This window comes from Vipera ursinii, assembly GCF_947247035.1.
Source record: "Vipera ursinii genome assembly, chromosome: 2".
NCBI classification, from domain to species: Eukaryota; Metazoa; Chordata; class Lepidosauria; order Squamata; family Viperidae; genus Vipera; species Vipera ursinii.
The window spans coordinates 55,295,782-55,323,737 of NC_139513.1; the positions used below are offsets into that span (position 1 = coordinate 55,295,782).

The 27,956-nt window shown below is 40.7% G+C and overlaps 1 protein-coding gene across 2 annotated transcripts; it reads left to right on the forward strand.

Annotated features, from left to right (window-relative positions):
- Positions 1-282: 282 nt before the first annotated feature.
- RAB7A (RAB7A, member RAS oncogene family) lies at positions 283-27,883 on the forward strand. Of its 2 annotated transcripts, XM_083352224.1 has the most exons (7): positions 283-422; positions 16,144-16,232; positions 18,860-18,986; positions 21,985-22,203; positions 22,543-22,671; positions 23,832-23,928; positions 27,233-27,883. In XM_083352224.1, the coding sequence occupies exons 2-6, from the start codon at positions 16,180-16,182 to the stop codon at positions 23,925-23,927; spliced, it is 624 nt and encodes a 207-aa protein (XP_083208350.1). In that variant the 5' UTR covers positions 283-422; positions 16,144-16,179; the 3' UTR covers position 23,928; positions 27,233-27,883. The 2 variants fall into 2 exon arrangements, with proteins under 2 accessions (XP_083208350.1, XP_083208349.1); XM_083352223.1 differs by lacking the exon at positions 27,233-27,883 and having other exon boundaries at positions 23,832-24,773.
- The last annotated feature ends 73 nt before the right edge of the window (positions 27,884-27,956 follow it).

Sequence of the window (27,956 nt, forward strand, 5' to 3'; positions counted from 1 at the left end):
ATAAAAAAAAAATAGGTTCGTGCAGGAAGGAGGTACTTGCTGCTTAATAAACTGAATCTGGAATCGGAGCCTCCTCGGCGGCCAGCCTCCCATTTTCAAACACGGTTTCGGAATTTTGCAAGGGGACTCAATTACACGGACCATAGAGCCGCCGCTAAAGGGGAGGCTAGATCGTGAGCCTGCTGCAATCAGAACCAAAAGCCGTCCCGAAGCCCGTCCGGCCTCTGGGCCCCGCCCTCTGGCACGTCAGCGCATGAAGACGCCGGGCAGGTCGCGTGACCGGAAGGGGTGAGCAAGAGGCGGAAGTGAAAGCGGGGAGGGTGTTTGGCCCCATTAAAGCGGAGCCGAAGGGAGCGGAGGGTCGGCGGTGCTGAGGTCGCGGAGGGAAGAGCGGGGCAAGCCGGGTCTTCTGGTTTTACACGGTGAGTCTGAGGGCGCGGGTGGGGCCCCCGGAGCGCGGCCAACCTGGGGGTGTCTGTTGTGGGGCTCGAGGTCGGGAGAGCGGCCTAACGGACTGCGGGAGGGGTGGGGGCCACTGGCTTGGCCCGCTGCGTTGGAGAAGGGCGCGGCTCTGCCGGTGGCGTCCGAGGAGGAGAGAGAGGGGGGGGGAAAATTCCTTTGTCGCTGCCTTTTTTTTTTTTTACTCGGCCGTGTTCGCGACGGGAGGAGGGAGCGGCCGTCTGGGCCCCGCCCTGTTGGCTTTGGGGCTGGGGAGAGGTCCTTCTCCGTAGGGCCAGTTTAGTGGGGGAGGGAGCCGCTTGCTAACGATCGTCTGCGGTGGGCGGGGGTTTGGCAAGGCGAGGACGCTGCCGGTAGGGTGTCCCTGGGAAGAAGGGAGAGAGAGAGAGAGAGAGGGGGGGGGAGGGTGGCTTTCGGGCTTCCTTCTCTTTCTCCACCCCTCCGTTTTCCGGAACAAAGAAACGTGGACTAGAGAAGCCTGTTGTCGGTGACCATTGGTTCATAATAGCTGGTTCCTGGCCCGTTGGAAAACTGAAAGGTGAGAGAGAGCCGCTGAACAGCTCCAAAGCCGGCCCAGCGCTCTTCTGCCCGTCTTTTTGCTGGCTAAACGATAACGCTTCCTGTTACAGTCCAATTGAAGACTTAATACAGGGGTCTTCAAACTTGGCCCTTTTATGACTTGTGGACTTCAACTCCCAGAATTCCTCAGCCAGCTTTGCTGGCTGAGGAATTCTGGGAGTTGAAGTCCACAAGTCATAAAAGGGCCAAGTTTGAAGACCCCTGACTTAATAGAATACGGATTCATGGCTTTTGGCCCGGCTTCGACTTGTCGTTCGGTAAATATCGAACGTCGATATTTAAACAAGCAGGAACTTTTGGTGTTATTTTTTTTTATATCCCTAAAGCTACTTAGGAGGGTATCTGTTACTTGCTACCCTTCCCACCCCATCTCCCAGCTGAAAATGCCTATATATCCTGAATAAATAGAAGTGCCTGCCTCCCCCCCCCCCACACACACACAAACACACCTTTCCAGGAGTTAATTCAGTCATCTTAATATGCCTCTTGGGAGATCATTCTATCTGAACCTAGTGCTATTTCGTATGATTATACCGTAAGATTCAGGTTGTACTGCAGAAGCCATAATAATAATAATAATAATAATAATAATAATAATAATAATAATAATAATAATAATAATAAAGTTGGAAGGGACCTTGGAGGTCATCTAGTGTTGGTCTACAATACTTTTGAGAGTAAATTCAAGAGTGGAATCAATTGATTATGTACAAGGACAGTTTAACTCAATCTAATGCAAGAGTTTCCTTTGAGTATATGAATGGTAAATCAGTTGGGGCTCACAATGTTATCTCACTATCTAAACATTATGTAGTTTACTAAGTTAGGGATGGTAAATAAAGCAGTGTCTTTCTGTATTGCCTTAAATACTTAATCAGAATGCTAGACAACAAATGACTCAGGATAAAAGTAGGCTTCAAGACTGATAACCCTTGAACAGAGCTAACCTTATCTTTGGTGCTGTTGTATATGAATATGTCATCACACTGAAGAAGCAGTTTGTGCCATATTTGGGAATATTTAGTTATTTAAAGCCTGGTAATTTAAGGCAAATGACAAGAATAATGGATTGGGCCACTAAATTGATTTTACTGTGATAATTGCATATCACAATGAAAGCTAAGCAATACATTTCTCTATTCTAAAATGTTTTGGGACTCAAATGATTATATAGCCTAGTTATCTGATTTAGATTGTGTGGAGCTCAAAGTAATTTGCTTTTTTATTAAATTACTTTATTACTGTATTAAACGGAATCCAATTATATTCCCTGTTCTATGTTTTCCCTGCTTAGCTGGGAAGAGCAAACATGTTGTCTTCCCTTGTGATTGCAGCAGCTGATTAAGCACATGATTTAGTTCATGAGTAGTTAAGTGCAATTTCTCTAGGGATTAAATGTCATCAAGTGTTTCTAGAGGAAACTGGTACAACCTATTGCTTTGGAAATTGTGGTATAAAAAGTAGGCTCTGTAGTAGTCAATTTCTGTAAAGGCAGGTTTGTCATATGCTTAGTCTAATATAACTGAAAAGAAATAACTTGCAAGAGATCAATTATTCAAAGTAGATGTTTCAATTTGCTCTTAATGTTTTGTTTTTCTGCTTATGGTAAGAAATTCTCAAACTTTGTATTACCACAACCTTTGAAAATGAGAAATAAATTTGGTAACCCTCCATGAATAATAGCAAGGAACGTCTGTGGAGATTCTCCGTGATCCAAGTCATAGCTGTCTCAAAGGTGCTTTTTTCCCCCCAAAAGGCAACTGGACTGTTTTTCCCTTGAGGGAAGAAGAAAACGGTTTGCTTCTCATCTAAGAAGCTTCATCAGGTGTGATGGCAAGTAATGGAAGGATAGGTGATGAAGCTTCTTGGATGAGAAGCAAAATGTTTTCTTCTTCCCTCAAGGGAAAAACAGTCCAGTTGCCTTTTGGGGGGGGGGAAGCGCCTTTGAGACAATGGCAAGAAATAAATACATCTTTTTAATAGTTCAATTTAAACTCGATAAGGTATCAGTACTGCCCTCTAGAGCTTGCCCGTGAAAAATTAGCAAATCCCAGAATTAAATTTTGACAGCATTCCAACCCTATCTCTGCAAGTTTTTTTAAAAAAATTATGCCCTTGGCCGCCACCACCCCACCCCCATTTTCAGGATCCTAATCCACAGCTTGAGAACTGTTGGTTGATTGTACTGAAAACTGTAGGCAAATAATACAAACATATCCTTACATCCTGATATATAAAGCATAGTTTTTGCTTCAAACAGGTGAAGTTTTGAGTAGTGGCAGATAGGAGACTTGTATCTAATGCTGTAGAACTGTTGTCAGCATGAGCATAATAGCTTCTAGACCAATTACAGGATCTTACGATACTATGCATATTTGCACTTGTATTTGGACTATAAAAGCTAACGCTTTCACCCTTCTATTTAAAATAGTGTACAATATATGTATTGGTAACTCCCTTAAGGTCGTCTAGGTTTTACTTTCAAACTCACTTTTAATTTCCCCCCAATTCATTTTAAAAGTTAAAGAGGCGTATTGAAAGTGTTTAACTCAACAGCATAATTTTGTGTTAAATATGTCTCTGTCCCTCTTAGAAATTCGTACAAAATAAAAATAGTGGTTGGATGTTATGGTGCTTTTGGCCATCTCCCCCGTAGCTTACAGCAGCGTTCTAGCCTTACCAGTCAATTTATGGCACTGCAACGGTTGGATCGTTCTAAAATGTATATTGTGTAATTGGTTGAAAAATGACCTTCATTTGTCAAATGTGTACCCTGTATTTTTGTTCAAGAGCTCAGGATATCATGGAAAGCATATCCTCTTTTCTTTTTTTCCCCCTACAACAGCCCTATGAGATTGGCTGGCTCAAAATCATGCAGTAGTTTTCATGCCTAAGGATGGATTAATATCTAGGTTTACCTGATATCAATCAGATTTATTTTTTTTTTATTTTAATTCCATTTATATCCTGCCCTTCTCCGAAGACTCAGGGCGGCTTACAAGCTTAGCAGTAGCCTTCATTCTATGTATATGCCTGCTTATTAGGGCTTTCACACACACACCCCCAAGCAGCATTATTACAAAGTCAGCTTAATTGCCCCCAACAATCTGGGTCCTCATTTTACCTACCTCGGAAGGATGGTTTAAATATTACATTATTCTGCTCTGAGTTCACCTCAGAAAAAAATGGGGAAAAAATGAGTGTGATTACCAGGAACCAAAATCAGATTTTTCTCACACTGGATATTTATAAACTCATTTATAAACATAACTCGTTGTGAGTGATTTGAGGCAGTCTGATTCCTTGATGAGTTTAGCTCAAGCTTTTTCTGATGGAGGTACTGCTTATATATGAATATATTTTCATAGGAGCACAATGATGGAGCAGCTCTTTTGCATCAAAATATCCTAAATACAAAAAATACTGATAATTGTTTCCAGTCAATATCGACACCTTTAAACCAAGAATCAGATTTGTTGTAAGGCAACATTCTGTGTTCCTGGATTACTCACTAAGAGATAGGTCTGTGTAATGGTTAAACTTTAAAGCACCATGCTAAAAAGCAGGAGATCCATTTCTAGTCCTCCTTTAGGTAACAAACCAGCTGGATAACTTTGGTCTTACCACTATCTTTCAGCTTTAGGAAGGAAGCAATGTCAAACCGCTTCTGAAATTTTGTTCAGAAAACTGCAGAGAATAGTCCAGGCATTGACCAGGAGCCCCCACTGCCTTGAAGGCACTTGAAAACACTAATGTTAAAAGCATGCTTGGCTTGTATGGCACAACCAGAAGTGGGGTAATTTCTTTTAAATCTGAGGATAAACACCGAATTAAATTTCATTGCTATCCACCCATAAATGTTGAAGTGCTTAAACTGGTATATTCTCTCTGGCAACATAATAACTAGGCTTGGAAGACAGGTGATTACAGTATTCCTGAGGTAACCATGTAAATGAAGTAACAAGTAGTTATAAACAGCTGTTATAGTAACTGAAAAAATATTAAACTGTGTTTGTTTAGAAGTAGAGAAATCAGTATTTGTTTACAGAATGATAGTTACTTTTTTGAATTAACTAGTGTGTTTCATTTCAACTAACAGCACAGTCCATGCTGAGATCAATTTTAGTCCTTTTACCATTAATATAGAAGCAATATATTAATAGTGGAATAGGCAGGTGACACTTCATTGGAATCCTAAGTCCCATCTGCGACAACTAATGTCATAAATATGGAAATCATCAATATTCTTTAATTAAAAGATGCTATTGCTGAACTTTCATAAAAAGCGAATTATGACTAGTCCACAGCAATATGCAAAGTTGATAGTGACCTTGTCTATTGAGATGTTTTTCTTTCCCAAATGGTCATGTGCCTCCCCCTCTGCTTTCAAGTCAGACTTGGCGACTGCCAGGACAAGTCCCTGCAGTTTTCTTGAGAACATTTTCAGAAATGATTTCCTAGGGCTGAGAATGAGTAATAGTCCAAAGTCACATAACTGGTTTTATACTTAAAACTCACGGTCTCATGATTTCTAGTCTGATAGCCATTACACCAAACTGACTCTCTTTATTGATTTGTAATAGTTTATTTTACATTAGACAAATCCCTCACCCACTTAATTCTTCCATGTTGCCATTTTAATTGCTCTCCTTTAAAAGTTATTTCTGTATCTTGTTCAGCTGCCAGCTAATAGCTAGAGAGACATATTACACCAAGTAATGCAATTTGTTTTGTTGTTTACTGTGTTGTGTTTACAGAGCTGCTCTGTAAGCTATGATTTGTCAGATCCCCTATCGAATTTGGAGCAATATTGGAGTTACAACTTTCACAAATTTTAATATGCATATGGTGGAGAGTGAATAGTTCACTAAATTTGAATACATAAAAATTATGTATCTGTGTTGCACTTTCATAACTTAGCCTCTGCCAACAGTACTAAAAACATTGGCTTTATTTATCAATCACATTTATATGACCACTTATCTCACAGAAAGTTATTCTGGGTGGTGTACAGCAATTGAATAAAACAACAGATCAAAACAACTATTCTAAAATTTTTAGAAATCATTATTAAAATAAGGACCCAAATCCAAACCCATCCAGTCTTGCCAGGGTTCAGCTGAAGACTGTTGTACCCCATTCAGATCCTATAACTTCAGATACACTTGTATACTTAGACATTTTAGCCTTCTCTTTTGAGGGAATTAATTTAGAAATCTTGCAGGATTCCAGTAAAGAAAGCCCTAGTTTAGGCTTATATCATTTGCTTTTCATGTTCTTCTCTCGTTTTTCTAACCTAGGTCATTCCAGGTTTCTATAATCTGTGATATTTGATCATACTAGCTAAATGGAAATTGCAGTTTATAATATATGGAAGATTCAAGCTTAAGAAGCTGGTGGTAATTGTTTGGGAGATAATTGAATGCATAAACTGCCAATTAACATATTCTTTTTACTTCACTCTGGAATACGATTCTATTTATGTTGACACCATAAATAGCTGTGGTAGGCAGTGAGATATACAGAAGTGGATTTTAGACAGAGGCAATAATGCCGGCATTCATGCCAGTTATGCTTCAATTTTCTTAGCTGCTCTTGATCACAGCTTTTGGTTCAGTTATAAAAGCGGAGTGGAAAATGAAGCTGCTGCCAGCATAGATATTTGAGATGCATGGTGAAATTGCTTCATGCAGACAAATTGCATTTTGTCCATTCTCCAAGTATTAATATTTAATGAGTGTAAGCATCCCTTTAAACCAGGCATGTCAAACTGCCGGCCCATGGGCCTGATGCATCATACTGAAACCGCGCCCACCCCATTGCTGGCGATGGGGACAAAGTTGCGATATATCGCACGATGTCACATGACGTCGCGGGTTTGACATGCCTGCTTTAAACAAAAGCATAGGCAATGTATAGAGAGCATAAATTCTTGCTAGTGTTACTTAGAACTGGAATATTTACTATTTGAGGACTTACGCATTGTGCAGACTGATGCTCAGCAGTTAAGATATCTAAACTATAGAAGTAATTTTTAGCTGTTGTGAAAGTTGTAATCCAACGCTTTTGAAATGCGCCAGTCAGAAAAGGTTTTCCCTTAGCTGACATTTCCCTACTTTTCAGTTTAGCATTGCTGATGAGTTTTTCAAATGTTTAAACTCAGCAAAGAGAGAGCTGGTTCAGGGAGCCATACTAGATAACTCACATTTGTGTACTGGAAGCTTAAGGTAGGCTTTATAACCAAATAGTGTACAGGTAGGTCTCAACTTACAATCACAATTGGGATCAGAATTTCTGTTGCTAAGCAAGTTTGTTGTTAAGTGAGTCATATCCAATTTTACCTTTGATGCCATTGTTGTTAAGTGAATCACATAGTTGTTAAGTGAATATGGCTTCCCCCATTGATTTTGCTGTTGGAAGTCACCTGGGAAGGTCACCCCACGACACTGCAGCCACCATAAATATATGATGGTTGCCAAGCGCCCAGATTTTGATCAGGTGACCATGGGGACACTGCTACAATTGTAAGCATGAGGACCAATTGTAAGTTACTTTTATCAGTGCCCTTGTAATTTCAAATGGTCACTAACAAATGGTTGTAAGTTGAGGATTACCTGTATTGAAATAGTATAGCTTTTCATGTAGGTATTTCATAAACTTAATAGTTCTCAGTAGTTATCTAGCCTGGTATATCTTGCTACAACCTATTTGCTTATCTGGTTGTTGTTTTTTTTTTAATAAAGATGAAAAGTTGATGCAGCAGCAGTGTTTAAAGCTGTCTGACAATGGTGATGTCACTGTTGCTGCATTTGTGTAAGCGTATTTTGTCAACATCAATAATATATAGCCAGTGCTTTTTTTGTAAAAGAAAAAGGTGCCAGAACTCACACATGTCATACAACCTGCCTTGCCTACCCTACAAGGTTCCATCCAAAAAAGGTGCCGGAACTCCGTTCTGAGCGTTCTATGAGAAAAAAAGCCCTGTATATAGCTAAGGATACAGCTGGTTTTCTTAGCATTGCCGTTAGTGGATACTGTCTAATGTAACATGTCTTTTTAAATCTATTAGTGTGCTTGCTCATTATTTATTAATTGTTAGAAGACAAGTAATTAAATCCTGGCAAGATTATTCTGTTAAATCCTCTGAAGTCTTCTGGAAAAAAAGTCTTGAAGGAAAAGCTGTAAAATTACTAAATATTGTAAAATTTATGGGAGAATATAATTTATAGCAGGAACAATGACTCCACAAGTATGACTAATTCAGAACCGTATTTCTGTAATGTAGAACTAAGTAGAAATTACATAATCCTGCCTATTAAGCAAGTGACACACTTTTACCTAACTTAATGTTGGGTTCATTTAACATATTAGACTAGGGTAAAGTAGAGTTGTTGGGTCTCTGGATTCACTGAATTATGGAAACAAAGCCATAAAAATACAAATTATAAGAATTAATAGTAAATCCAGTTACATTGGAGATAAGGAGCACTCTGCTTTTTCCCACAGGTGTGCAATTCAGAATGATCGCCTCAATCCCTGATTCTGGTTTCTCCTTATCAACAGCATCTCCATCTTCTTTGACTTAATTTCAGTTTGCTTTTCCTCATTCAGACCAAATTCAGATAAAAGTAGTAGAACTAGGTATCATCTATTTACTGTACATCAATATTTCCAGTAATTTCATATAGGTTTTGCACAGTGTGAGGGAGAAACCCAAGGACATTAAAAATCAATGTAGATTCAAACATTTCCCCAGTACCATGGGCTTGGTGAGTATAAATAGGACAAAAATCAGAACCATTACAAAACAGTTCCTCTAAGAGCTAATCCCATAGAAAGGTACCATAGTTGATATTGAAAGCTAGCTAGAGGATCATTATTAGAATGCTATGTCCTGGACACAAATGGATCCCAGTCTCTCTAATTCCTCCTCACACTACTATTGAATTTTTCCTTAGTTTTAAACACTTAAGAATTAAAAGAAAATCAAGTATGAGTCTAGTATGGGAAAAGTATTAAAAGATAGATTAATCATCCAACTAAATTAAATCAAAAGTGGATGTGAGGGAAGGATATGTGAAAGCTAATTGGACCAGAGGGAAAAGAACTATATGACAGAGAAGCATGGAGTTATGCTGAGAAGTATGAACAAGGATGTTTGGTAGAATGATAAAGCAGAAGAAACTGTGGATAAGAAGTATTGATATAAAGGGTGAAAGGAATAGATCTGTATAGAGAAAATGATAGTTGCAAACAGAAATAGGTGCTCCATCACTGGTGGTTTTTAAGAAGAGATTGGGCAGCCATTTGTCTGAAATGGCATAAGGTCTCCTGTTTGAGCAAGGGTTGGACTAGAAGACCTCTAAGATCCCTTCCAACTCTGTTACGCTATTAAACGGTTTAATTAGAGAAAGCAAGGACAGTTAAAAGAAGCAGAGAAAATAGATATTGATTTTGATGTATATAGAAATTGTTTTGAAAATGGGTGAAGCAAACTAAGGAGTGCCATGAGTAAATTGACTGAAAAAAAAATAATGGCTTGGGATGAAACCGAAGTTAAAAAAATGAGAGAGTAGTATTTTGGAGATTTGTATGGCAATAATATGAGAGCCAGTTTGGTGTAGTGGTTAAAGGCTAGACACCTTCTGCTCCTGTTTCAGGCACTAGCTCATGGGGTCCCCAGTCCGTGGACCAGTACCAGGCCGTGGCATGCCAGCAACCAGTCCGCACAAACAAGCAAAGCCCCATCCGTGGGATGCAGGCAGCACACACAACCACTCCCCCTCTGGTCCATTGAAAAACCTCTCTCCACGGAGACGGTCCCTGGTGCCCAAAAGTTTGGGGACCTCTGCACTAGCTGGCTGGGCTTGGGATAGTCACAGCCCTAGGAAGGAGGCAATGGCAAACCACTTCTGAAAAACCTTGCCAAGACTGTTTAGGCAGTCTCCAAGTTTTGGTATATGACAGAGGAGTAAATGTGTCAGACTAAATATAATGCTTTAATAGTTGTATTACCCAATAAACAATAAAAGAATATATTCCATTGATTATTTAGCATATTTATGAATATATAAAATATTTGGAGATGTGAAAGTTCTTTGTCAGTCATGCTCCATTTTTGGCTGAGAACTCAAATGACATGCTCGGAAAGTTAGATTACACGGCGTAACAAGTGTGGAACTCAAAATTAAGACTTGAGTTTTGCTTGATGGAAAAATGGAGTGCATGATTGCAAGTTATGTGGTAAATAGCCAAAAGTAGAAATGGGGAATGGAGCAATTTCAAGGTGTGCAAATGCTGGAAGAAAAGTAACAGATAGGATATAGTTTGAGAAAACTCAATGTTTGTTGAAGAAGTAAAGGTGGCTGCATTTAAGAGAGTGGATCGGTCTTCATTATATGGAAGTTTCTGGACTGGAAGGCTCATTCACTGTTCATTGTTACACTAAGGATAGCTTAAGCTTTCTGTGGAAAACTATATAGAATGATTCCTAAAAGTTCTTTATAGTCTGGGAATAATTGGAAATAACCATCTTGATCATTCGTGCCAAACATATTCCCAGGTAAATCTTATTTTAAATTACTGTAGGAAGCTTGTTAATGTCCTTACTGCTCGGTTTGAGAAAGGTACAGTTGGTATCATAACTCTCATCCAAGAAACCACTTTGTTCTATCTTCATTCAGAACCCACAGAATAAAAAAAGCTGCTTGGTGTCATATCTCTTCCAGAGGAGCTAGCAAACTTTGAGTTTAAAATCACACCATTAAAAGTGAGGTCTTATGGAGAAAAGAAATTATGAAGTGCTTTCTCCATGAAGGAAGGAATGTGATTAAGCATTCTGAGCCCACACATGTTGTTGTAATCTGATTGTGCAGACTTGTGCTAAGTACTGTTTCTATGGTTACCTGAGGGAATAAAGAGAAATACAGCAATAAAAAATAGAATTATCAGGAAAAGCTTGCCTTACATGGGCAAATACTAAAATTCAATCCTTTACCTCAGTTGTGTTTATCAAAATAGCAAACAGTTCATTACAGCCCCTACATTATCATCTGACTGGAATCTAAAGTCTTCCAAAACTTTACTGTTGCACGCTAAGGCATTGGCAAAGTTATTTAGTTGGGAAAATGAACTTACATATAGACTGGTATGCCTTAGAAGAAATAAGTCAACAATGAAGTTATACCTTAAAATAGCCACAGCAATCTTTTGCAACCTGAGCAAATTTGGAATATGTAACACTTTAACTTGTGGTTCTCTGACTGAGTATTTTGAGGATTGAAATCTGCATGCTGAAAGCCACCAGTTGGAAAACACTGATTTTACAGTACCCTTTTTTCTCAAAATAGTACAATGGTGTTGGTTTTGAGTAATTAGCCTCCTATGAAATACCATTTTTTGTGTCAGAAATAAACCGTAACTCCAAAAGGATATGGACACGAAATACCAATGATTAATGCTGGGACATTTCTCTATATTTGTAATAACTATGCACTGGCTCCTGGCATAGAGTGCTAATTTTTATAGATGTGTCGAATTTCATATTTTGTATCAAATGTGCGGTTGATAGTCCTCATTTTATCTTTAAAAATCTACTTTTTCATGGTGTTTTTATCAGTTAAGTAAGTGTGTTAAAATTTATAGGAAAGTGCATACTTGATAGCATTACATAATGTTTTATAAAACTAATGAAATGTTTAGGAGTGAAAAATGTTAGTAGTTCCCAACTCTTTGACAGATTAGAAGAAAGAGATTTAGGAGATAATTTTCTGACAAATGGTCCTCTTGTTTACCAGTAAACAGGAATATTTGTAGTTCAGATTGAAAGGAGAAGTCCTTGGTGCTCTCTGAGCTTGGTTCTTTTCTTGCAGACGTTTCATGACCCAAACTAGGTAACACCATCAGTGCTAGTGATGATGATGCCTTGAAAATCATAATGACTCGCACTGATGATGTTACCTAGTTTGGGTCATGAAACATCTGGAAGAAAACAACCAAGTCCCTTTGTTGCCAAATAGTTTGCCACGGGAGATCTGCCCTCGAGACCCTTTTTGTCTTTGGGAAGCAATGTGGAAAAAGTTCTTCCAGAAGGCCTTTTAATTAATGGAAGATGATGTCATAAAGTTATTGATGTTGTCTGAAGATCATTTTATAATTGTCTTTGCAGTCCTTATACTATTGTATCCTGGAAGTTTTCCCTTGAAGGTGCTAAGGGTGGCATAACTGCAGAGTTTTAAATGGATGCTTCTATTTTACTGATTGATATCTGCTTGCTGTTGAAATTTCTTGGATGAATTTGTGTTAAAATTGCGAAGATTTTTTACTGTGCGTATGTATAAATGCTTTCCACACCAAGCTTAAGCCTTGTAGGTGTGCTGTGTTATTAATTTTGCTTTGTTTATAGTATCACTTAGCCATGTAAGTGTTAATATTTGCAGCTGTGCTCTGCTAGTACTGAGTAGCTCCGTTGGCATTTGGAAAGCAATGCTGTCATGAACAAGAAGTGTGCATGAGAGTTGTGGCTTTCAACGATTTATTCATAATTCAAATGAAAATTATTTCAATCTAGCAAATGTTAACACATTGAATCCCCAGCACTGGAGATAATATGGAGGAAATGAATCCCATGCTACGTGGTCTTTAAAAATAATGGCTAGTTTATCAAGCATAGCTAAGATTGTTGTTGTTTTTTAATAACTGCTTCATTGGGTTAAGGTTTGCTCCAAATTCCAAAGAAAAAATTAGAATTATAAGCAGTACAGTAAAACCATGATTTACTCAGCGCAACAGATTTTCTTAGAAAGGACTATATGTCAGTGCAATTTTATTTCATTTATTATTTATATTTCATGTTTCTAGACCTCCCATGTCCCTCACAGAAGGAGTATTTGAGTACTGCATTTAGGTCTTATCTCGCATTTAGGTCTTATCTCGCTGCAATAAGGGAGGCGAGGTCTAACCACTTCGCCACCCTTATTGCGTCCGCAGATAATCGCCCGGCCGCCCTGTTTAGGGTGACTCGCTCCCTCCTAAATCAGGAGGTGAGGGAGGATCCCTTGCAGGGTCGTGCCGAGGAGTTTAACCAACATCTGTCGGACAAAATCGCTCGGATTCGGACCGGTCTGGACTCTGACTGGGCAGAGTCTGACGATCAGGACACGGGTGGTCTTGTCGATATCACCTGGGAGGAGTTTGATTCTGTGACTCCGGAGGAAGTGGACAGGATCATGGGGAGGCTGAGCACCACCACATGTTTATTGGACCCGTGCCCTTCCTGGCTGGTCTATGCAGCCCGGGAGAGGACACGCAGCTGGTTCCAGGCAGTTATATCGGCTTCTTTGAGTGAGGGTATCTTCCCCGCCGTCTTGAAGGAGGCGGTGGTGAGGCCTCTCCTCAAGAAGCCTGCCCTGGACCCAGCTGTATTGAACAACTTTCGCCCTGTCTCCAACCTTCGCTTTCTTGCGAAGGTTGTTGAGAGTGTGGTGGCGCATCAGCTCCCTCTGGTCCTGGATGAAGCGGATTATCTAGACCCGTACCAATCGGGTTTCAGGCCCGGGCACAGCACGGAGACGGCATTGGTCGCGCTGGTGAATGATCTCTGGAGGGCTCGGGACAGGGGGCATTCCTCTGTTCTAGTCCTATTAGACCTCTCGGCGGCTTTCGATACCATCGACCATGGTATCTTGCTGCGGCGTCTCAGGGGACTGGGAGTGGGAGGCACAGTTTTACAGTGGTTCTCCTCCTATCTCTTGGGACGTTCGCAGTCGGTGTTGGCAGGGGGGCAGAGGTCGACCGCGAGGTCTCTCATTTGTGGAGTTCCTCAGGGGTCTGTCCTCTCGCCTCTCCTGTTCAACATCTACATGAAGCCGCTGGGTGAGATCATTCGTGGTTTTGGAGTTGGGTATCATCAGTACGCTGATGATACCCAACTTTTCTTTTCGACCCCAAACCACCCCAGTGATGCCCTCAACGTGATGTCCCGTTGCCTGGAGGCGGTTCGGGTCTGGATGGGGAGGAACAGACTTCAACTCAACCCCGACAAGACTGAGTGGCTTTGCATACCTTCATCCCGGGTTTATTCGGACATTCCACCTCTGGCTATGGGGGGTGAACTATTACCCCCCGTAGATAGGGCTCGCAACTTGGGAGTCCTCCTAGATTCACGGCTCACCTTGGAAGACCATATAGGAGCTGTGACTAGGGGGGCCTTCGCCCAGGTTCGCCTGGTGCGCCAGTTGCGGCCCTATCTTAGCCGGGATGATTTGTGCACGGTCACTCATGCGCTCGTGTCCTCTCGTCTGGACTACTGCAACGCTCTCTACATGGGGCTGCCCTTGAGGACCACCCGGAGGCTCCAACTGGTACAGAATGCAGCCGCGAGAGTGGTGTTGGGAGTCTCCCGATACTCCCACGTTACACCTCTGCTCCGTGAGCTGCATTGGTTGCCAGTTGTCTTCCGGGTGAGATTCAAGGTACTGGTAACGGTGTTTAAAGCCCTCCATGGCATGGGGCCGGAGTACCTCAGGGAACATCTGCTGCCGGCATCAAGCTCCCTGCGCCCTGTGCGTTCCCACAGAGAGGGCCTCCTCAGGGTGCCACCGATCAGAGAATGTCGATTGGTGGCCCCCAGGGGGAGATCCTTCTCTGTGGGCGCTCCGGAGCTGTGGAATCAGCTACCGGTAGAGCTCCGGATGGCGCCCGATCTTCGCTCCTTTCGTCGCGATCTCAAGACATTTTTGTTTGTACAAGCTGGCCTAGCCTGATGGGGATCGGTGGGGTTGTTTTATCTTTGGTCTTTTAATTTTATCTTGGGGTTTTTAGAATTGTACTTCTATTGTTTTTATCTAGGGCAATTGTTTAATCTCTTTTTAATGTTTGTATTTGCTATTTTATTCTGCCCTGTGAACCGCCCTGAGTCCTCAGGGAGAAGGGCGGTATATAAATGTTATTAAATTAAAATTAAATTAATCATTTGTGTAACAATGTTGTGATGCAAATGATAAGTTGTGTCATTTGCATGATGATGTTCATCATGCAAATAATGTAATTTGGTTTCCTATGATCAAATGCTTTTTGATTTACTAGAATTTGGGAAATCATGGAACTCTGCACCCTCCATTAAAATTTCACTGTATGATTTTGGAAGTTATTTGTTGTAGTTTCTTACTGAAAAATACATGATTCAACTGTGTCTTGATATCGTTTTTTAAAACTAGCTGCAACCTTTGAATTTGGGCACTTCCCTTTTTTTGGTACGCAATAATTCCTGTAGCATTACATCTATGTTAAGAAGCTTGCATTCCATAATAGCATTTTCTTTAGCATTCAACATTTGTGAATCTTAAACAGCACAATATAGGTACTAATAGGTGTTCACAACTTACAAGCCTAATAAATAATTATAGTCTTGCTGGACATTTTAAATGAAACTACTATTGTATACTTTGTTGGAATTTCAGTTTGCAGTAGATTGCATAATTATACTTAAGACAGTTGCAGAGCAGATGTTTCATGTAACCTCAGGGGCTATGCCTAATGTACAGTTTTGCTGTGCATTCTGTTTTCCACTCTTTCTCCAATATTGGAATTAAGTTTGTGTGAGTGAAACCATTTCTTAACAAAAAATAAGAATTGTGGACTTTTCTCCCAAGTTGAATCTCTGGTAGGACTAACATTTTTTCAAAGAGGAATTTCTGACACTTAACCTGAAATTTAAATAATTTTTCATAAACAACTTTAAGAAGATAACTTAGGTTATTTTTTCTGGTTTAAGCCAAAAAAGAAAAAAAAATGGAATGCTTTTAAGACTGATAGCATTCAGCATTACTGAAGTTTCTGGGGAATCTTTTTTTCCCGCTTTTATACTTTCTGGGGCACTTAAGTTGAATAGCTAAGCATTCTCTCTCTATATTTGATCAGTAGCCAAGCAGAGGCTTTTTTTTGCAATGAAGTGATTCCATCCTTACATCTGTTTTGAGAAAGCAATATCTAGTACCTAATTTGCAAGGATATGAAATATTAATATGTTATCTGTATTTTGACTTGTCTGTAAAAGCAAATGAATTGCAGAGTAAGACTTTTATATTGTAATTTCTTTTTGTCTAGTAAGTGCACTTGAATATTCATCTGAATTCTGTAATAATGACTTCTAGAAAGAAAGTATTACTCAAAGTCATCATTCTTGGAGATTCAGGGTAAGTACTAGTATAATATTATTTTGCCTTAAAAACAGTCAGCAAAGAGAATTACATTCCACTAAGGCATACAAAATACTCAAATTTTGCTGCAATTGAAATGAAATGAATAATGGAAAACCTCTCAGCTTACCAAGGTTGTCAAAAAAAGAAGAGCAAAACAACTGAACGTAGCCCAAGGATCATGTAAATATCTAGCTTAAAAATGTATACTATGCTATGACTCCTTATCATACAAAGTAGTATGATAAGGTAACAAACCAATACCAAACAGGGGTTGCAGTACTGAATAAATTGTTAAAGCAGCCACCGTAATAATAAGGCACAATAGTTTTAATCAAATGACAACATATGTGGTCTTTGACTTACAGCCACAATTGAGACCAGAAAGTCTGTTGCTCAGTGTGGTGGCTAAGTGAGTCAGGCCTGATTTTACAATCTTTTTTTTTTGCCATGGTGGTTAAGTAAATCACCCCAGTTATTAAGTGATCATATGGTCATTAAATGAATCCAGCTTTCCCCACTGACTGTTGTTTGTTAGAAGCCAGGTGGGGAAGTCATAAATGGAGATCGCATGCCCCCCACCCCCCCGAATGCTGCAACAATCCTAAATACACGCCAATTGCCAAGCACTCAAATTTTGATCACATGACTGTAGGGATGCTAAGGCAGTCATAAGTGTGAGGACCAATTGTCACTTTTTTTCAGTGCCATTGTAACATTGAATGGTTGCTAAATAAGGTCCGTTGCTGAAGCCCGCCAAGGAATTTCCCCTCTCTGCATGGAAGCGACAGGAACAGACCTCAAATCCTCTCATCTCCTCCGCTTGCAGTCTTCCCTGCCGGTTTTTCCAGCGTGAGTGGAGAATCCACAGACAGGTTGATCTTGCCTTTCTGCCCTAGAGACTAAGTCAATCAACCTTTGCCATGCCTCTCTTCCTCCGGCTAGGAATCCCCAGTCTTAGCCCAAGAGAGATGTGGTGAAGATTGGCTCTAGCACAGGGGTAGGCAATCTCAGCTCTTTTATGACTCGTGGACTTCAACTCCCAGAATTCCTGAGCCAGCTGGCTCAGGAATTCTGGGAGTTGAAGTCCATGAGTCATAAAAGAGCTGAGGTTGCCTACCCCTGCTCTAGCAGAAAGACAACACAGTGGGATAATTTTGACTTCTGAGGAAGCCAGCAGAAAAGATTGCAAATGACAACCACATGATTGTGGTACACTTGGCAACCTGCCATAAATGTGAGCTAATTGCCAAGCACCCAAAATGTGGTCGCATATTCACAATGGGATGGCAATCACAAGGGGATGACTTAGCATGACCCTTTATGACAGCCATAAGTGCTTTACAGACTATTAAACACTCTTTCCATGTCCATCATAATTTTGTAAGGTCGTTAAATGGTCGGTTGTAAGTTAGGGACTATCTGTGTCTGGCAAAGTGCTGTGTTTCAGTTACAGGAAAGCTGCAACTGAAGGCAAAGCTTTTTAATCCTTTGATTCCTTCTCTTAATGTTAAATCCTGCAAGCAACAGATGTAGCTGCAGAATTTAAGTAATAGAATTCATAATTCTGTTCCTTTGAATAGGCTGAGTTTATAATTCCCTTTGACCAATGTGGGTGACAGTATTAATACAACACATCTGAAAGATCATAGACTAACCTTGATTCATAAATCAATTTTAAATCGATTTGATTGATTAAAGTTAATATTTAACATGTTATGACCAGTTACTTATACTGTATTCTAGAAATGGTAAATAGCAACATGTTGTTATAATGAACACTTAAAAGCATCCTTCCAATCTGTATATTTTAAAATGTTGATGTAGACTATCGGTTACTTGGAGCAGAGATTTTTGCAGTTTTTCTGCAGCTGCAGGATAATGTATCCCTGACCCTAGTTCAATATGTAATTTCCAAATGAATCAGTTGCAGGCTTACTATCAGTTGACTTGAACTCAAAACATAAATATAAGTAAACTGAATGTATTAATTGTAGAAATTTAAGATACAGTAGAGTACTCGAGTTATGACAGTAATGGAGTGCGCCATTTTAATGGCATTTTTGCAGCATTAGTTAAGCAAGCCCATTGTTCACTGTGGCATTGTTTTGCAGAAAACTGAAAATAAGTGCCAGTTTTCAACAAGACCATCATGAAATGTGGTTGTGGGATGCTGCAGGTGGCCACAAGTGCAGCCCTGATGCCAAGAGCCCAAAGTGCATTCATATGACCAGGGGAGGGGGTGGGGGCAAATGTTGGAACTTTGGATCTGGGTCACAGGTCCCCCTTTTCAGGTAGGTTGTAACTTTGAATGGTTGCTAGGTAGCCAGTCATAAGTCAAGGACTACCTATATATCATGGGTGTCAAACTCGCGATGTCACGTAACATGTTGTGACGTATTGCGACTTTTTCCCCCCCATTGCCGGCAATGGGGTCGGCACAGTTTTGGCATGACACATCCAGCCCGTGGGGCGGTAGTTTGACACCCCTGCTATATATCAAAAAACAAGAGAAGATGCATGCAAACTAGCATTTTATCTGCCCCAAATTTAAACTTGGATTGAGCATATTATTGAGCTTGTGTTATTGTTTCCTTGGCTTGAATTCTCTTCTGTTTGCATAGGGTGGGAAAGACGTCTCTTATGAATCAGTATGTTAACAAGAAATTCAGTAACCAATACAAAGCTACAATAGGAGCAGACTTCCTGACCAAGGAGGTGATGGTGGATGACAGATTAGTCACAATGCAGGTAAGAGTGTGCTTTTAGCATTTTTTTTAATAGAAGACCCCATTTGTGTTTTGCATTAATTAATGTATGCCAACTCTACTTACATTAGCCTAAAATGTTATATAGGACATTTCTTACATTTTTTTTCAGATTTTGCAGGGGTGTGCAAGCTCAGCTGTGATTTTAAAATCTAACAAGATAGTGGGGTCTTCAGAAACTCAAACTTCATAAATTTGAAACTAGAACAAAAATATGCCTTTGCTTATTACTGTGGGACATCCCCTCCCCACCCAAATGATCTGAGAGACAAGATTTTCCCAGTATACACATCTGAGAGAAATCAGAGGGGTCAGCACCCAGGAATGACCATCTCAATGGTGACCTCCTACTATTACAGCCTACCCCTGAGGTCGGATGTATCCTTGTGTCTTTTGAAAAACAATGGTACAGACAATCCTGGTTAGGACATTCAGGTAGCAAAGTCTTTCTAATGATGGCGGTAATTTTAACTCAATGGCTTTGTTTTTAATGAATAAAAAAGTAACTTCTTCCTAAAAATCCTTCTTAAAAGGTTGATACTGTGTGTGTGTGTGTGTGTGTGTGTGTGTATGTGTGTGTGTATATATATACTGCTCAAAAAATAAAGAACACAAGATAAGACATCCTATTAAATACAGTACATTGTGTTGTTTAAGTGTTCCCTTTATTTTTTTGAGGTTCTGTGTTTGTGTGTACACACACACACACACACACACACATATACATATACATATACATACATACATACATAAATATTTTTTCCCATTGCCGGCAGTGGGGTCGGCACGGTTTTGGCATGACACATCCAGCCTGTGGGGCGGTAGTATGACACCCCTGCTATATATCAAATATATATACTGTATATAGTCCTGCAGCCTACCTTCAAGGATGGCAGTTAGCCCCAGAACTGCATGGTTGCTTTTGCCACGCTGAGGCTCTGGGGCTTCTTGGCATGCCACAGCTCTGGGGCTGCAAGAACATACACGCATACACACCCCGACGTGCAGTACAGTGTGAAGCTTTAGCTGCCTGAACCCGACCCAGCAGCGCAGCCCAAAAACGCAGCATCCCAGGAAACCACAGCCACGCCAGCGCTCTGTCCCAGTTTCCCTCACCGCCCTGTGCTTGGCTGCTCCAGCTGACCTTGCTCCAGCTGCTAACGAGGCCTGCCTCCCACCCTGACCTTTTGTGAGGCAACTATTGGCTCTATGGTCCATCTTCCCCAGATTTTGTGAGGAAACCACGGGGGGGGGGGAGTGTGTTGAGAAGAAAGTCTCATATGGCGGGGCCAGCTGCCTCACAAAGAGCCATGCTCGGCCCACAGCAGGAGCAGCAAGAAAGTGAAGGCTGGCTTAGGGCACTAGGGGTTACAGAGTGCCGAAGGCCAAAAGGGGCACAGACGGAGGGAGTTGGAGAACCCTGTAAATGTTGTAAACGCAGACAGGCTACCAAGCACCTGAATTTTGATCGTGTGACTGCAGGGGTGCTGCAGTGGCTGTAACTTTGGGGGCTAATTGTACGTCTCTTCGTTCAGCCCTGCTATAATTTTGAATGCTTGCTGAACGAATGATTGTAAGTTGGGGACTCCCTATAATTTGGCTGGCATCACGATCTCCACTGTCCTACGCGGATATGTAAAAGTTATTAATCAGGGTTGTCTGTCTTTCACTGTGCTTTTACAATGGGGAAATGCAGCTTAAACATCTTGTGCTGTCTTGACTCAATAAGGCCTGTCTGGAGAATTTGAGTTTGCTTTCTTTGGTGGAAACTGAAGCCTGTTTTAAATATTTAAGTTTGATGTGAGGTTTTTCTCGAAAAGGAGTCGGGTTCATGAGTCTGACTCTCCAGCCTTGCCTTTTTCCTTCAAGTCTTGATCTCTGTTGCCCAAAATGGACTTGCTCACCGCTACTCAGTTAAAGCAAATAAAATTACCCTTGCTCTTGTGGTTTATTGTTTATTCATTGATGAATTCATTATTTACAGCGCTGACGCAAATGAATCTAGTTGATTATTTCAATTTCAAGTCTGTCTGACTTCATTGCAAGTCTGGGTAGCTTACAGATAAAAATTGAAATATGTCAAAGGGGGAAGAAAAAGACAGCAGCCAACAATCAACCAAAGGGGCGACCCCCATCATAGCTCGGGGACCGGAAGAATAGCTGGCTCGTAGGCATTTACTTACTTACTTAAATTTGTTAGGACTACCGAACTCCAGACATTGCAGAAAGTCAGAAGTGGGGAGGGAGTAGTCCAGATCTCCAGGGGACTATAATTCCTCTGGGAAGACACGTTTCCTGGGTCCTATAACATATCGCTGCTTAATTGACAGTGACCCAGTCAGGTAACCAGGCTTTACAGGCCACGTAGGGCTTTATAGGTGATAAACCAATACCTTGAATTGAACCTGGTAGGGGAGCCAAGCTGAGCTTCTGACTCTCAGAAGTTTTTATTTGCTTTCTCTTTCTGTAGTTTAGCCAGACCTGTGGTGGGTTGAGGTTTCCTCTTTGGTTTTCCCCTGGTTCCCCCAAGGGCTGGTGGGGAAGGGGCATGGTGGGAGCAGCAGCAGCAGCAAGGAAACCCCAATTTTCCAAGTGCTGTTCATCCCAAGGGAGGAGATAAGTTATGTCAGAACCAAAGTACTCAAAAGAAGGTCTGGGCTGACTTTGGCATTCCTTATTTGTGGCAATGGAGAAATTGGGCTGAGAGGATTAAAACCACTCACGCTGGTTCTATAAATAAGAAAGAGGAGGAGATCTGAAGCCAACTTCCTTTGCCACCCCTGCATTTGTAGAGAGAAGCTGACGGCCTCTTTGATATAGGGCCTCTTTGGGTGACTGTGAATCAGATTTATTCCCCAGGTAGGCAAGAAATGTTTCAAAGACGAGAGGCAAAGCTATTCCCACATTTTAAAACATCAGATTCTCTTTGATTTGAACAGACGCTCTGCTACTAAGCTACTGTGTTCTTCTCTTCTCCGCAGATATGGGATACAGCAGGGCAAGAGCGGTTTCAGTCCTTGGGAGTTGCCTTCTACAGGGGAGCAGACTGCTGTGTGCTGGTTTTTGATGTAACAGCCCCCAACACATTTAAAACTCTCGATAGTTGGCGAGATGAATTTCTCATTCAAGCCAGTCCACGAGATCCAGAGAACTTTCCTTTCGTTGTGCTGGGAAACAAGATTGATTTAGAAAATAGACAAGTAAGTGAGATGCCATATTGAAGTAGAATCAGAGCAGAAGTCCCCCTGCCCCTGCCCAAGGATGGATTGCGGAATTAAAACAAGATTTTCAGACTGGATCTTTGCAAAATGTTGTACCAAAGTGCGTGAATAAGATATCTACTTTTGAGAATGCAAATACTGTAGAATAACATCCCTTTGGAAAGAAGCTTTGGGTGTACAAAAAATTCCCGGCACTCATGAGCTCTACAGCTTAGGAAATAATTTGAAGTTCTTTGTTATTGGTAATAAGCAAAGGGTTGCTGGTTAATAGGAATGTATGAACTTAACTGAATTAAAATAACCTTCCTGTATTACCAGGTTACCACAAAAAGAGCACAGGCCTGGTGCTACAGCAAAAACAACATTCCTTACTTTGAAACCAGTGCGAAGGAGGCCATTAATGTGGAACAAGCTTTCCAAACAATTGCACGAAATGCACTTAAACAGGTGAGCCCTACTTAGTGCCCTCTATTGGCAGTCAATTCATATTCCCCTTATAACAGGGGTGTCAAACTCAATTTCATTGAGGGCCGCATTAGCATTGCGGTTGCCCTCGGGGCCGGGTGGGTGTGGCCCGGGTGGGTGTGGCCTGCTGGGTGGGCGTGGCTGGAGTGTGTATGGCCTGCTGGGTGGGCGTGGCCAGCTCTACATCGTTCGCATCAAGGGTGCCTATGGGGGCCTGGGCAGGAGTGGGACAGATCTGAGGGTCTCTGGCGGAAGGAGGGTCTCTGAGCCAGGGCCAAGGCAGTGGGGGCCGTTCCCTCACTGTTTCCAGGATGGTTTCCAGGATGGCATGAAACCACTTCGCGGGCCGCATTCGGCCCCCAGGCCTTGTGTTTCACATGTCTGCCTTATAAGATCAGATTAGTGATGACTGGCTATAGACAATAACAGCCATTGTTGTGTCTCTTATATATTAGCAGTCCTCCAGTTTACTTTTCCAAATAAGAAGATTGTTTGCAATATTTTAACATCCCATTTGAAAAACCTTCTGGGTCCGTGGTGGCGAACCTATGGCACGGGTGCCACAGGTGGCACGCAGAGCCCTCTCTGTGGGCGTGCATGCCGTCGCCCCAGTCTTAGGCCTTCAGCTGGGTTTTATAAAACCTTTTCACTTTAGGCCTCCACCACCATGTACCCCATAGAAAAGTTCAATTAATCAATTTCAGCTTCTCTTGGGGGAAAAAAAAGTTCTCGCAAAGTTGGAATTGATTGATTGAACTTTTTAGTCCCACCCAGTCTGCAGCTACCACTGCAGCCGCGCCCACCCAAAAGGCCATGCCCACCCGGCACCCGATGATACATAAGTGGGTTTTGGGTTGCAGTTTGGGCACTCGGTCTCTAAAAGGTTCGCCATCACTGTTCTGGGGGATCTTTGGTGTCCTTAGGATATTTTTTTTAAATAGCCCTGTGAGCTACCTCCAGTACTCATTTAGTGCTGTTCTTGGGGTTTCTTTTTTAGGGACAGTTCGGAGGTCAATGTCCATAAGTGTGCCTTGGGAATGAAACTAAGCTTGCATGCCTCCTATTCCCAAAGCAAGAGCTGATCAACTTGAGCAGAGTAATTTTGAACTGTAGTTGGTGACCTCTGTCCTCTTTCCTGGTAGGAAACTGAAGTGGAGCTTTACAATGAATTTCCGGAACCTATCAAGCTAGACAAGAACGACCGGGCAAAGGCTTCTGCGGAGAGCTGTAGCTGCTGAGGTGGGGCTGGAGGGATTAAGCACAGTCCTTCACAAACCGAGATATCACACTTAGGCCTTCGACCATAAATGGCCCTTCTCCTGTCCTGGGGGAAATAAAGATACCATTTTCAGTGGCCAAAATTGCCCCCTGACCGTGAACAACTTGTAAACCCATTCATTCCTCCACACGTTCATCAGTACCCTTGCATCCCATTACATTTTTATGGTAGCAGACCTTTCTCCTCTAGTTAAAAAGGAACCTCTTATACATTTGGAACTTAAGCTACATCCAGATGTCCCTTGGAAAGAAACTGTACAGATACTCTGTAACAATTTCCCTTTAATTGTTTTGTGTTTCCCCTGTGAAGGCGGCAACTGGAAAGGCGGATTACTCATAGTTCATTGCAAGCTCAGCACTCAGTCCCACTAGGTTGAGTTTTGTATGTATCTGTTAATGCTTGTTACTTTTAACTAATCAGATCTTTTTACAGTATCCACATATTATGTAATGGCTTCTTTAGGAAAAAGAATCTTATAGTACATGTTAATATATGCAACCAATTAAATGTATAAATTAGTGTAAAATTCTTGAATTACATGTTTAAGTACTGAAACACAAGCTGTTTAGGAAATGAACAGGACACTTGTGAAATGCAGCGTGCTAGCAGCACAAGTCCAAATAGAGACAGTATTCTGTACAGTAGAAGCAAGAATTATGTAAACATTTTTATTGATTTAAGAGCCAAAAAGCTTCATCTCCTTGAAAAATACTATCTGGCTTATTTGTAGTGAAAAATTTTCAAATGCATGATTTTGCGTGCCGGACTATTGGACTTCAAAAATTAAATACAGTTTTCAGAATGATTGCTTTGTTTCCTTTTAACCCTTTCACAGTTACTCTACAAAAGTAAACATCCGACTCTTGTAGATACAGCTCCATCTGGGTAGTAGCGACAGTCACTCTTAATGGCCAAGTGTCCTCTCCTCTTCCTCCTCTTCCCGTCACTTGTCTGGATTTCCTCTAATGACACCCTGGCCATTTTGTTCTGCCCTCTACTTATCCTTGCATTTGTAGTTTTCTTGAATGGAGCATTTCTGTGTTGCCCCTCCCAACTTGAGGTCTCCACTCTAGTATGTAGCCAGAACTCTTCTGTAAAGAACACACCAATAAACTTAACAAGAACAAAAATTCTTGCTCCCTGTTTCCATGTTTCTCCTTGTGGAAGCTAGCGCTTCAGAGCCAATTTTATGTTTTTATCCTGTGTTCACATTATATGATTAGTGGCCTGCCATAAAAAAAGTGGCTAAGTATAAGGTTTCCACTGAGGAGTTTGAGAAAGAACTTATGTGATAAAGGGAAAAAAACTATATGACAGAAATGTATAGAGACTATATTCACTATTGAGTCATATTAAATTATATCAGTCAACCTGTCGGAGAACGTCATTGACTCAGACTTGCCCCATACATGCTCCCAGGTTTACTCCAGATGTTGATAGGTTCTGGAGAGCAAATATGCAAAGGATGGGGGGGAAAGGCCAATTCATAAAGTAGTAGTGAAAATCTGTTCCTAACATCGGGTGTATGTAACAAGGATTTTTTTTAACAGTTTCAGGGATATCTAGAGAGAATGGAAGCCACATTTCTAATCGTACAGTTTGTTGTATGTCACTCAAGCAGAATTGGACATCATAAGTGCCATTTACCCCGATCTTCGGATTTTGAAACTATTTCCAACCATTTTTGGGATTTCCAGTTTCCTTAAAAATCTCCTACTGAGGAAGCCACAATTCTCTAGAGCAGGTCTCCATAAGAGCGTACATGAGCTAAAGAAAAATGGCCTCTGAAGAAGCAGTTCCAATAGTATAATACCAGTAGATTGTACCATACGTTTTTAATATGGATATGATTTGACTTCACTTTACAAGACAGAGCTGACTTGATTGATAGGGAATATTTCAGATGACCCATAAGATAACATCCGAAGATCCTAATTGTAATTCTAAAAATGGTGAGGTGGCTAACATAAAAACAATTCTTAAAGGAATTAGGTTAAAGAAATGTTGCTTATAAAGTATAATTTCAAATTAACAAAGTGACCAAAATAAAAAGTACTAGTTTCTCAGATCTTTGTCTGGAATCCTAACTCTGTTTTGTCTTTAGATAGTAGTAGCTTCTGCTTTGTGGCAGTGAAAAGCTTGGTGCTCTAGCAAAGTACTGAATAAATGTTATTGGACACTACATTTCCTCTTATGAAATGGGAATGGCAGATTATTTGCTTTATCAGCCTCTTAAATTTGGTGGATACGCAGTATTGATGCTTACTCTGAAACTCAGAATAATTCATTGCATTAAATGAACAAAGCCAGCTTGAGCACTAGATAGATGTTCCTTGCTTAAACATAATCAACCTTTTTGTGCCAGTTAAATTGTAAAGTGATCCAATTCGTATCTTCCATGAAGAATCTTTATCTTGTCAAATAAGCTGCAGTTATTAAGCAATTGTGATAAACCAAAACTGAATAAATCATGAATATTGCTTAATGTAGTACAGCAGTCCTGGCAGCATCTCATTAGGCCATGATTGTGTTGTCCTGAGAATGGCTTAGACTCGGATAGATGGCAGTCGGTTTGTGCAGGAGTCACTTCCTGGAATATTGCTTACTCCCACTTTGCCAAACTCCCCTCCTAGTACCTAATAATGGTGATCATGAAGCAGGCGTTGGCCCTTCAAGTGCCTTTGCTTCTCCTTGTTCTACTATCTCTTCTTCTAGACTGAGAAGAGCAAAAACACTTTCCTGGGTTTCACTTTAATGGCATAATATTAAAAAGCTTTAGTCTTGCCACTTGATTGAAAGTAAAAGTTGTATTACGGGTTTGTAGTTGTTTTATTTTTGCAATTCATATTTATGTAATTCTGTTCCAAAAACGTTGTTATGGGATGTTGGAAACCCTACTTTCCTTTTCCCAATTAACTAGAGGTTTAGGCTAAAATGTCTAAAAGTTCTTGACATTATGTACGCCAACCTGTGATGATATGGGTAGCTAATTAAGAATTTGACACATAATACAAATGGCCTTGGCATGTTTTCTGCATGTTAAGCTGAGCTAAACTGAAGTGTGGAATCTAGAGGGGAAAGTGCTTTAGTTTGTGTTGTTCTTTCCAAAATAATAAATTCCATTTGTCTTAACGTATGATTCTTCCTATGCTGAATCATAGGAATATAGCTATAGTTTAGCTCAGCTCAGATAGTATTTTATGAAATGTTACACTTAATCTGCTGCTGTTGCTCATAGTTTCTGACGGGAGCATGTTTTCCTAGGTACGTGATCAACCATCATTGTTATACTTCATTGTGAAGACTGGGTCAGTGTCTCAATGTCTGGGCCCTGGTTTCCTGTTGACAAATACTCATGTGATTTCCACATGCATCATTTGCTTCTAAACACGTTTTGATCGGAAACCGGTTCATGAGGAAGAGCATTTGGTACATAGAGTTTTGTCTTATAAAAAAGCTTTTTATCCACAGTTTATAAATGTCAGGACAAGATACATGTTTGGAAAGAAAACTTGCAGAACTGTAATTTTCTATGCCAAGCTTTTTAGAGGTACAGAACTGGATGACGACCCACATTAGAGAAGTATTGTCGAGTTATTTTTATTCCTTAGCATAGTTTTCATGTAGGACAGGACTAGGCCACCTTATTTTCACTGCAAGCCAAAGGATTTTGTTGGCTCCAAAGGCTGCAATATAATGAGGATTTTTCAGGTTTATGGGAAGGGAAACTTAGTTTTTCCTTTTTCAAAAACTATTAAGGTTTTTTTTAATATAGTCTACTACACTTTGGAATATTCCCTGATTTCAATTGATGTGAAAAAACATAGTTGCACATCAGAAGCATTGTCAGAGAAGAGTTCGGCATGGGTTACAAAATCTAACACTTATCTTTAAACTAGACAACCCCTAAAGAGAGATATGATGATTCAAAACTATTGATTAATATCTTTTTAGAGCTGTATTTAAATTATAGGCAGCCGTGACAAAT